General features: G+C 38.3%; 1 protein-coding gene across 1 annotated transcript in view; it reads left to right on the top strand.

Moving 5' to 3' along the window:
• tmem145 (transmembrane protein 145) overlaps nucleotides 1-12,500 on the top strand; it is a 33,501-nt gene that overhangs the window by 18,729 nt on the left and 2,272 nt on the right. The window contains exons 8-15 of the mRNA XM_008323977.3: nucleotides 62-133; nucleotides 2,435-2,503; nucleotides 3,121-3,201; nucleotides 4,910-4,988; nucleotides 7,615-7,708; nucleotides 10,212-10,384; nucleotides 11,551-11,671; nucleotides 11,868-12,056. Coding sequence (XP_008322199.1) covers nucleotides 62-133; nucleotides 2,435-2,503; nucleotides 3,121-3,201; nucleotides 4,910-4,988; nucleotides 7,615-7,708; nucleotides 10,212-10,384; nucleotides 11,551-11,671; nucleotides 11,868-12,056 — 878 coding nt within the window. The remainder of the gene's footprint in view (nucleotides 1-61; nucleotides 134-2,434; nucleotides 2,504-3,120; nucleotides 3,202-4,909; nucleotides 4,989-7,614; nucleotides 7,709-10,211; nucleotides 10,385-11,550; nucleotides 11,672-11,867; nucleotides 12,057-12,500) is intronic.

The raw sequence follows: 12,500 nt of genomic DNA, 5'->3' as shown, positions 1-12,500 counted from the left end.
CCCCCCCTCTCCCTCCATTTATTATTCATTCTCCCTCTCTTTCTCTACACTTTGTTCACAGGGATCTTGGAGACAGACATCACATTTTTGGTCATATTCTCCATGGTGTTTCTTCTCTCCTGCTACTTTGCCTGTAAGTATTTTCATGGTCTACTTAATGGGACTCTTACCTTCCTCACAGCAGTCAGTGGCTGCCCGTCTATTTTCAGAGCTGCTGTAAGTCGGTCCACTTTAACTGATGGATCTGGAGTAAGTTCTCATGTTTCTTCAGATAAGTGAAGACCGACCGTATTATTCTGAGATCAGAATTTGTGTCAGAATAAAAAAAAGGGGTGGAAAAACGACCGAAGGCTTTCTCGGGCGTGAAATGGTAAAAGGGTGAGGTTGAACGCTTTAAAATGAGTCAAAAAAGTCACAGCATAAATATTCAGAATGCACTTTGAAGTTAATTTTCAAGTGTTCACAGTCCTTTGTGTAACGTTTAGATGAGGTAATGCACAGCTCTAGGAAACTAATATGTTATACAGTGTAGGTAGATTTAGGATGATCACAGTCTTAAAGGTTCCTTTTTTACTTTACATGGTTAAACATTATGTAAAGGTCAGTAGTAGATAAAAAATATATTTAAGAAAACTCTGCTCTATGTACATTTTGCAAGCAATAGGGCTGGTTCCTATTGGGCAATTTTTTTGGTGTTCCCATTTCACCATTAAGTCCTAATGACGTCCTTAATAAGGTAGGTCATGTAGGTCATGAGACTTACAGTACTTAGATGGTAAAAAAAAAAAAACCAAGACGAGATATATGTTGAGCCATATCAGGCGTGTCCAAAGTCTGGCCTGTGGGCCAATTGCGTCCAAAGGATACACATTTGATGGCCCGTAGCCTCTATTGTGGCTGGACTTACATTGGGTCCAGAGTATAAATACACACAAAATTCAGCTTCTTGAATTAGAGAGTTAACTTTCAGATATCAAATGCAGAATGATTGGTTTAGATTTGTCTAAAACTATGTGATGAAAAAAAATGCCATCTGCAATAAATATCCTATGAAATATTTCAATTATATTTAACTTTATGGCAACTATGTGGTCAGTTAATAATATCCAATAATTTTAATGTTAATTTCTGTATCAGTAAATAACGTTGTTTCTGAAATTATTGCATGTATCAGTCTAGCTCAGGCATGGGCAAACTAAGGTCCGGGGGCCGGATGCGGCCCGTTCGGCTTTTTAATCTGGCCCGCCAAACTTTTCCAAATGTATTAATTTATTTATATTATCATTATACTTCTGCCTTTTCCCTGCAATACCCACGTTTCCCCAATAGATGGCGTAGAAAATGATAATAGCATTTTTAGCAATTTAGCCTTTATCCATGACTTTTACATGTCAGACAGTTGTGGCCTGCGAGTCAAAAGTTTGCCCACGCCTGGTCTAGATGGATGGATGGGTGGATGGATGAGTGGATGGATGGATGGCAGGCACACACTCCCTATCTATTTATCCGTACACTGCCTGTCCATTAATCTTGTTTTGAATCATAGAGGGGATTGGAGCTTCCTCTCTCTCTCTCTCTCTCTCTCTCTCTTGTAAAATATTATCTTAATACTTGTGTCATGGATTGTTTATAAAATGAAAGTTCTGCCATGGTTTATTTGACTGCTTGTCCTGTAGAGCCTCCAGTTCTGCAATAACGCTGGTGATAGTTGGTCTTTTCACAAGCGAAGCCTGTCTCCACACGTCAGATTGATGAAAAACAAAAACACTGAATTTAACAGTAGGACCCAGTCGTTCACACTCTCTAACTCGGACTTTCTTCAGTGTTTCCCCATTTAAATGACGCACTGTGAATGCTAATGAAGACAACGCTTTGGAAAGAAAACTTTCCATTATATTAACACGACTTCATTTTAATGCTTTAAAGTGTTTCTCAAATAGTGGGGCGGGGCCCCCCTGGAGGGCGTGAGGGTCTTCCAATGGAATATGGCACGCTGGATATAAGTGTACCTCTACTGTAATTCTTGAATGATAACAAGACTCCAGTCACTAGGGGGCAGCAACGCATTCAGTGGTTTGTACAGATAAAAAATATACCTGTTATCTCTCAATAGTATTTCAATTTTGCGGGGGTGTGAAAACATTTCTGTCCACAAGGGGGGGACGTGACAGAAAATAATTTTCAGTTTGAAATAAAAAGTTAGAGAAAAACTATCTGCTGAGTGACCTGGGATTAGGAGTTAGGTGCAGATTTCAAACTTCATGTTCTTCTTGCGGTTCCACCATTTTTCTTTCCTAATTATCCGCGCTCACTTTCTTTCCCGCTTTTTTTCGCCATCTGTTACCATATCTCCATCCTTCTCTCATCTTTTCACACACACACACACACACTAATCGCTCCAATGTCTTTCTCTTGTCTCTCCTCTGTCCTGCAGACAACCTGAAGGGAAGACAGCTTCTCCACACTACCTACAAAATGTTTATGATTGCAGCAGGGGTGGAGGGTGAGTGCTCCTGCCCTGAGGGACAGGAAACAACAACAACACACACAAACACACACACCATGACGATAACAGCCAAGCGTCTAATACCGTAATCTCGTCTTGAGATACGATCAGCTTTCGGCCTTTGAATAGAAACCTCTTCACACAGCTGTGCATTGTTCAGTGAAGTGTGCTGTCACTGATAAACTGCACTTTCTTTTCTTTCTTTTTTTTTTTTTTTTCCCCTCTCTCATCTCATCACCCTCCTTTGCTCTCCCTTTCTTCCCTCATGCTTGTATGCCTCCCCCTCAAATCTGTTTCTAAATTTACTCGCCTTCTGTGAATCTCCTCTACTTTCTTCGCCCTCCACTCCCCCCCCCCCTCAGTTTCCCTCCTATCTCCTCTTCCTTTCGTCTTTTTCTTTTCCTTTTGATCAGTTCCCCGTCTCCACTATCTCACATTTCTTTCTCCACTACAACTTTTCGACCCTTTCTGTGGCCTTTCAGTCTTACTGTTTTCTTCACGTCTGTGTAGTCATTCTCAGTCATCCAGGCCATCTTAGCTCTTCTCCATCACTTATTTATTAGCTCAGTCTCAACAGTGTTCTCATATCTTGTCTTAATTTCTTCTTTCGATAGTGCTCAGCCTGTTGTTTCACTGTATATACTGGGGCCTGTATGCACAAGATGGAGTCGGCAACGGCAGCCTGAAAATACTCGGTGAGTTGTTTGCATTCTGTGAAGGAGGTTTTTGGAACAAATTGACCCTTTAATAATGCTCCTAATATCAAATCTGAGCTATAGTTCATTTTACCACTGTTTAAGATTTAAAATCAGTAGCCATTGTTCTGTTGGGATTTTAGAGATACAGTGTTCCCTCTCTATATATCGTGGTTCTCCTTTCGCTCCCTCAGTACATCGCAGATTTTTTTTTAAAACATTTCTGACATCGCAGATTTTTTTTTTTTTAAATCTGTTCCACGGAAGTTTTGCGGCATTTTTCTGACATTTTCATTATTTTCAAAATTTTATAACCTAAAAAAAATAAACAGTAAAAATATAGCAAAAAATAAACTTAAAGACATCGCTGATACCTTTGTTTACCTAGAGGAGAGCTAACGCAGCATTGTGTTCCTCTCGCTGATTGGCTCATGCATCGTAGCGTCTCTCTTAGCGTCTCCCCTTATCTGTCCGCCACTACAGGACGTTGCTGTAAAGTTTGTGCTCTTGTGTTTGGGAAAAAAAAAAAGTGAAAGTTGACCCTAATTTAGCGCCCTACGGTACCTCCTAAACGCTCTGATCATCTTCTCAGTCGTCTGTTGCTAAACCCAAACGAAGACGCTGACACAGATGACGGTTAACAGCCTTTATTTTTCTGCCGCGATATGAGAGGACCACTGTACTGCAGTATTCCAATGCTGTTGCACTTTGTTATGAACTCCCATGTTGCTATTGAGCTAGTACTGCAGTATTCCAATGCTGTTGCACTGTGTTATGAACTCCTATGTTGCTCTATTGCCCTCCTTTTCTTGTAGAGTTAGTCTGTATACATGTGATTGATGGGACAAATCCCTCTGTTTACAGATCTACACTCATTTACGTGTTTAAGTAAAGATACCTAATACTCATTTGTTATACATACTACTCCCTTTGACTTAACTGTGATGTGTAGAATTCCTACTGTACACTGCCCGTCCACACAACCCCAGCATGTTGGCGTGTACGCTAGCTCATTTTTAGTGGCGATGTTAGCTGCGAAGGGCAGACAACAAGTTAGGCTACATTAGCCAGTGTTTTCCTATGGTTAGATTTCCTAACAGTGAGTAAAAGACATGCATTCCAGCTCCAAGTATACACTAATTACTCCAGCCTAATGAAGTCTTTGCTGGTTACAGCTGGAAAAAGCGAGGCTTGACTGCAGACCCGTGCTGCCTCTGCAGTGTAAAATCACGTAAACCTTCGGTCAAAATGTGTAGGGTTACGTGTTACTTTAAGTCAGTACTTCCCAAACAGTGGGGCGGGCCCCCCTAGGGGGGCGCGGTGAGGTGCTGGGGGCCGTGAGGGTAGGGTAGGGATGTGTACCACTGCTGTAATGCTTGAATGATAACAAGCCTCCGGTCACTAGGTGGCAGCAACTCATACAGTGAGTTGTACAGATAAGAATATACATGTTTTCAGATTCTCAATAGTATTTCAATTTGTGGAGTTTTTGGTTGGTGGGGGGTGTGTGAAAGCATTTCTGTCCCCAACAGGGGGGGGCGTGACAGAAATTAAATTGAGAACCACAGCTTTAAGTTGATGTTGCGTGTAAATAATCTGGTTGCTAGGTTACCGATACAAACAACAAAAAAAAAAAAACACAATCCAGTTCCTCTCCTAACTCTGTCTTTCTTCTTGCTTTCTCTTGGTCTCTTGTGTGTGTCTCCAGGGAAATTACTGTTCTCTGTCAGTTTCTTAGTGTTCCTCCTCATGCTCATATTGTTGGGCAAAGGTTTCACTGTCACCAGGTAGGAGGTTCGCTCCGTCTTGCTCTCGTCATTCCTGCTCTGTCAGGCCCTGTGTGCTGTGTTTATGTCTGTCATTGTCTGAACGTTATCAACTAACTCCCAGCAATCAGTGCCTGTCAAAAAAGGCAACTTCGGCCACAGAGGATATAGTGGATTCACACTGGTTTTTGCCGTGGGATTATTGGCTCTATGCTATAGATACTATATAATATAGATAAAATATGATTATAATATTTTTTGCCAGTAAAGGTGTTGACTAATATAGATAAAATATGATTATAATATAAAAAAAAAGTTTTTTTTGCCAGTAAAGGTGTTGAGATTAAGTGGTTGCGAAGCCTGTCAGTCATGTGGTTTCCATGACAGTGGTTCGGTCGGAGGAAGGTGGGCGGACGTTGGTGTGTGTGGAGCCAGTGCGAGAGAGCGGCGTTACGCAGCAGTCATAGTTTGTTCCAGACAAATGTCTGACCAAATATAATGATACTTTATCATTTAAAGTAAAACTGGCCAGGTCTTATTCATCTCTCTAACTCTCAGTATATTCAACGACAACATAATATAAAATATATTAACATATTTTCTTCCCAGAAACGCTGTAAAACGCTGCCTGTTGAAGTAGTTCTTGCCACTTTCTGTTTGAACAAAATGCGACTTATGCTAGTTAGGGGACCTGAGGTCTTGGTTTAATATCACAACCAGCGTTTTTAAGCCTATACCGCCACCTATTGTACAACAATGTGCAGTCTCACGGTATGACCACTGAGTTTTGATATGACATTCTACTAATTTTTAACTGATTCATAATCTGCGGTAAAATATTGCCAGTTGTTGTTTTGTTGGGGTTTTTTTGTGCGTGGTAGTGTATTGAAGAATTGTTACTGTAGAATGTTCATCCAAAAAAATCTCTTACCAGCTGCACTTATCAGCAAAATAAGCTGTCCCTTTAATATATGGACCGAGCCATTTACCACAACGTGACTGATTTACTGGTCCGATTTGATCTGATTTACTGTTGTAGCCCTTTCTAGCCACCACAGACACTTTCAGCTCCAGGCTATATCTGATGCAGACAGTGAGGAGGAGCTGTATCCAGCATCTATAAAGAACCAATAGGTGAAGGAGAAAAACAGGAATGATATATTAAAGTAAAAAAATTTAAAAAGTCTGAGCCTCATTGGCCTGGAGGTCTATTAAAAATACTGGTGTGTGCAGATGAAATGAGTTACAGCCAAATATCTGTAGGAAACAAGACTCCCAACAATGCGGCTGTTCTTTTAACACTCATTTTCTGCAGTCTTTTTTGTTCTCTACGTGGAGCTGTAACCGTAGCATATTGAGATAATGGCTGTCGGGAAACTCTCAGTAGTGCAGTAGAATTTCACCAGCAGCTTCCGAGCTACGCTAGTTTTATAAATTAAATCTATTTTAAAAAAAAAATAAAGCTTTTAGTGGTGCCATGTGTGCTGTTACTGTAGTGGGTGGAAGATGTAATGGTCAGTCATAGATGAAAGACCCCAGAGTGAAATCCATGAGCAGCTCTTCTGTATTTTTGATCTTCAGAGTCAGGCCAGCCTCTATACATATAGTCATCGCAGGTTTATATTCCCTATATACATATATATACATACATACATATATATACATATACATATATATATTTTACATTTTCTAACCTTTGGAACAGTCTGTACTGTTTAAACCAGTGTTTCCCAAACTTTTTTTTTGATGCGAGACAGCCCATAAAAAAATAAAAAACATATCACTTGCGACCCACCTCAGGGTCACGACCCAGTCTTTGGGAAACAATGGTTTAAACAATTAAAGAGTAAAAATATAGCACAAAAAAACAACTAAAATAAAAGACATTAGAAAATAATTATACATACGTATGTGTTGGCTTTAAAAACTACGTTGTTTACCTGGACCAGATGGTGCACTAGCATTCTATTGGCTAGTTGTTCCTCACGCTGATTGGCTCATGCATTGTAGCGTCTCTCAGCCTCTCCCCCTTGTCTGTCCGTCACTCGTTCACGCCGTTATATGGCGTATTGCTGTAAAGTTTGTGGTCTAGTGTTTGGTGAAAGTTGACCCTAATTTAACGCCCTACGATGCCTCCAATTATATATTATTATTATTATTATTATTATTATTATTATTATTATTATTTATTATTATTATTGTTCTGTACAGACCTAGCATTGACTTACTGTAATACTGAAACATCTCATCATTCTTACGTTCCTTACTAATGCACTGCCATCCCAGATGCTGTCTATTGTATGTGACCGTTGTATTTTATTTTAGCACATTGTGAAGTCCATTGTTTTCCCCAAAAACAAACACATAGTAATTACTATTCCTCCGAATATTTTCCATTTCCTCTTTAATGAAAATGCAAAAAAATCACAATATTTCTTCTCAACATCCTGTTACTCCAGGAATGGTCCAAAGAAACCAGACACAAGAGTTAATGTGTTGGTGTGTGTGTTTGTGTGTGTTTGTGTGCTTGTTTTTTTTTTGCATCCATTTATCTTACCTTCCGGTGTGTCTCTAATTGTCCGTGTTATCTCCTTTTGTTTTGTTTTTTTTACCTGTGTGTGACCTTTGACCTTTTGTTGTGCGACAGGGCGAGGATCAGTCACAGCGGCTCGGTGAAGTTGAGCATTTACATGACGGTCTACACCGTCACCTACGTCATCCTTTTCATCTACGAGGCCGAGGTACGCCCGCACACTCGCACACACGTTTTACTTATTTTTATTATTTCTATAAAATTAGACTAGACTAATTTTACTGCTGATGTCCTGAGACGGCATTTTTACTCATTTTAATTATTTATTTTGCATTCAAGTTTTCTTAGCAGGAGCAAAAAAAAAGCATCACTTTGATCCTTTGGAGACGGATCACTCTTGTGCCACTGTATTTTAAAAAGATTACGAGTCTGTCTCTAGACCAGGGGTGTCAAACATAAGGCCTGCGGGCCAAAGCCAGCCCACTAGGGTGATCAATCTGACCCACTTGATGAATTTTAAAAGTAAAAAATGAACACTGTTCATTTGTTCTGTCAAATAAGATGAATTTTAAAAGTAAAAAATGAACAATGTTCATTTGTTCATTTTTACTTTTATTTCATTAAATGTGTAATATTTTCTCATATACTTGTATTTCTTTGCATATAAACAAAGGGGTAAAAACATGGACTTGTAGTTATTTATAGTTAATTATGTTATTATTATACTGGTCCGGCCCACTTGACATCTAATGAGGCTGCATGTGGCCCATTTTGGCTGAACCAAAATTAGATTGACACCCCTGTTCTAGGCCTCAACCGACATCATTGTTATTATAAAACTAAAAACACCAGATCTCAGTGATTACAAAATAAAAAAAAAATAGAAAATTTTTGAAAACTGTTGAAGAAAATTAGACTCCTCAAAAATCTACATAGTCAAATTTCAGGTCTACCTTAAACATGTATATTTTATTCCCCCCCGTCAAATGTATCCAACTCTGGAAACCCTAATCTGGAAACAGTTGATGTCATGAATTCCGCATTCATTTCCTCCTTACCCTTGTTTGTTTACCTTCTCTTCGTATCTCTTGTAGCTGTCTCTTAGGCTTAAAAAAGAATTCTGGGATGTCATCACTTTTAATCTTACTCGTCTCCTCTGTGTACTGTACAGATCAGGCAGTTAGAGGTCTGTGACACTCCCTCTGTTTGTGTCGCTACAATCTCTCCATCGGCAGTGATTAAAACTAGCTCCGGGGCTAGTTTAACAATGTCGTTTTTACTCCACAAACTGCATGATGTCATGCTGGCGCATATAAATTGAGTAATGGTAATGAGACGGCAGCCACAGTGGAGTTGGAATTTACTGTAGGTGCTGTTATATATCTGAAGCAGGAGCCCATAGGCTTTCTTTCACACTGCAGTGTGCGGCTCTGAAGCAGAGTCATTTATCTGTAGACTCTTTCCTATTATAGAAGTCAATGGGGCTTCTGTTAAAAATATGCTAAACTATATTACAATAGGAAGTGAAATGTCAATAAACTATATTACAATAGGAAGTGAAATATCAACATTTGAGTGTGTTTTTTTTTTTTTTTAAAAGCTCCAGTCGGCTGGTTTTTTTTTTTTTTTTTTTTTCAAAGCTCCAGTCGGCTGGTCGAATTCCGAGGAGCTTTGCGCTAAGCTAATTGGTTCAGACTAATGCATTATGCAGTGTGAGAGAAACCCTGTATGACCAACACTATATAGTCACTGGACTGTGAAATGCAATCTTGAGCTGGAAGATATACTGGCAGACACATGTTCTGCACAACCACTAATGACCTACTTGTGAAGTGTCAATGTCAAACGCTCACGCTAGGTGAATGCTAGGTGCTGGATTCTGGCTCAAACATCACACTGCATCAGCTGAAACCCCGAGTGATTTATCAGTGTGATGAACGCACAGACTGAAGTGCAGGCTAACACTCAGGTCACTAGTGTCTACAGCAGAGCGTCCCAAACTTTCACTGGCAATCGCAACCTTGACTGGCTTTAGGAAATGTAATGTGTTCCTGCTAAAATGATGTGCCAAACCTGTTTAATATTATAGCACCTGTACTGACTAAAAAAATGTATTTTTTGTTTTGGTATACGTTTTCTGCTTCAACCTTTACGCGATGATTGAACAGAAGAGTTTTCTGCTTCAACCTTTACGCGATGACTCAACTGCTGCGTCACGGCTAGAGTGACGTAGCAGTGAGATGCTAATAACAGCGGCCATTGCTACTTGTCATGGTAATGTTGCTAACCGACGTTGCCAGTCGTACTTGTTGCCTAGCGTAAAGCAACACTCACTTATGAATGTCTCTACTTCTCTTTCATCTTCTATGTATTTTATTTTTTTCAACCAGCTAAAAGTAGGTAGCGTAGCATTGCTAGCTACTTATCTTCTGAATGTTATAAGACACTCATGCTCCAATCGTTGGTGTCCACAAAAAAGATGAGTGAAATGAAAGATATTTTCTTTGATTTAAAGTAAATTCAAAACTTTATTTGTATTTTTTTTTTATACATTTGTTCAGATGTATTGTTAAGAGTAGCAAAATGTTTCTATTGCTACACTAAGTATACATTAGTAGGACCACTACAAAAAAAACTTGAAAATGACACTGCATATACTGCATAGATTCTTGATGTAAATAAGCTCTTAACTTCTAATCTTTCTGTTCCAGTTTTTCGACCCGGGGGAAGTGCTGTACGCCTACGACAGCCCTGCAGGTTACGGGCTGATGGGCCTCCAGCTGCTGGCCTACGTTTGGTTCTGCTATGCAGTACTCGTCTCAATGAAACACTACCCGGAAAAACAGCCCTTCTACATCCCCTTCTTCACCGCATACACACTATGGTGAGTACTGCACTGACCCACTTCTCTGATCATTCACTCTGAGCTGCTGTGAATCATAGCACCTGGACCTGAGAGCACAGAGAGTATTAAAATATAATTCATCTCGAAACGGTTTAAAATGGTTACATTTATTAAATTGTTCGATAAAAAAATATAATCGCCTTTCAGATAGCAGCCTTAAAGTAGCTTCAACATTTTAGGGACCAATACTATCTCAGTTTCTATTACAGCTACAGCTACTTCCTGAGTTCTGAACACCTGTCCTGCTTTATTTACTGTATCTCTCTGTGCTCTCAACCCATTTTTCCTGAGTTTACGAGAACTCCCTCGGTGCATTGATATTGCTACGATTCAAATGATTTTTTACAGTGTGCCGCTTTTTGTTTCACAAACTCTTTGAAATTGTTGCTGATTTTTTTTTTTTTTTATAAAAATGTGCATGTACATACATGTTTTTATTTTACAAAAATAGATAATAGGGATATTATATTGGTCTGGAATGAGAAAAGAGAGATAGGAATATTTACTATTCCACATTTATGTAACCTCACAAGCATTAGTTTTCACTAATGAAGTGAGGGAGAATGGAGGAATATGGTGATCAAAAAATGTCTCTGATGCTAGGTCTACTCTTTAAATTTTACTGTTATGTTTACTGTTATGTATATATACACATATATGTATATATACACATATATGTACAGTATATGTGTATATATGTGTATATATGTATATATATGTATGTATATGTATATATGTATGTATATATATGTATGTGTATGTATGTATATATGTATATGTATGTATGTATATATGTATATGTATGTATATACAGTATGTGTATATATATATGTATGTATATATATGTATATGTATGTATCTATATATATGTATATATATATATGTATATACAGTATGTGTATATATATATGTATGTATATATATGTATATGTATGTATCTATATATATGTATATATATATATGTATATACAGTATGTGTATATATGTATATATACACATATATGTACAGTATATGTGTATATATGTGTATATATGTATATATATGTATGTATATGTATATATGTATGTATATATATGTATATATACGTATATATGAAAATCAGTTTTTTATATTGACACTATAAATTTCCCCTCTTTTTTGTCAGGTTTTTTGCTGTTCCCATCATGGCCCTCATCGCCAACTACGGAATTCCTCGCTGGGCTCGGGAGAAAATCGTAAATGGCATTCAGCTTGGCATCTACCTCTACGCTCACATTGTTTTCCTTGTTAGTATGACACAGAAACACACCTGTACATATGTACACATATCATTCCAAAGTCATAACTGCACCCTGATGTACACCATAAAATTCACTCTTCATTAATATTCACTGATGGAAATACACGTGTTTTCGTAAATGCATAATTTAATTGAATCATAATCATACAATCATCAGTTCTTTTATTTTTTTCTGTTTTCAGATTATCACACGTCCCTCAGCAGCCAATAAGAACTTCCCATATCACGTTCGGACGTCTCAGATCGGCATCCTGCTGTCCAGTCCTAAATGCGGTGAAGGGGCGGAGAGTTTCCCTCATCACGCGTACGGGAACAGCTCTTTTGTGGGCGATTCACAACCAAACTTTACTGAACTCTTCTCCATCCAATCAGTAAGTTCAACCCTCATGTTGATTGTTGTACTAACACACACCTCTGTTCTTTGGTGTCTTTGAAATGAGTCAGGACAAAGTCAGGTTTTTACATGTTTTATTCCATTATCAATCATTTTTAAAGGCCATTGAATCTTTGCAGCAGCAGGGAAAATAGGTCAGAAAATGATTTTTGAACACGGATCATTTCATGTTATCTATACATGACATGATACATATACATTGGGGCTCCCGGAAATACGTGTTTTCCAAGTTACGAGTAATCAACTCGTGGGAACTTTAGATAGAGGGGGGAATTTAATTTACTTAAGTAATAGTATATTTCTGGGGGGCTGGCCAAATTAATGGGTTTTTAGTTATTTTTAATGGGAGCTATACATACATAAATATATACATGTATATATGTATGTATGTATATATGTATGTGTATGTATGTATATATGT

This window comes from Cynoglossus semilaevis, chromosome 13 (genome assembly GCF_000523025.1).
Source record: "Cynoglossus semilaevis isolate Cse_v1.0 chromosome 13, Cse_v1.0, whole genome shotgun sequence".
In the NCBI taxonomy this organism is placed as follows: Eukaryota; Metazoa; Chordata; class Actinopteri; order Pleuronectiformes; family Cynoglossidae; genus Cynoglossus; species Cynoglossus semilaevis.
The sequence above is the reverse complement of the archived record's forward strand: the minus strand, read 5'-3'. Positions and strand labels throughout refer to the sequence as shown.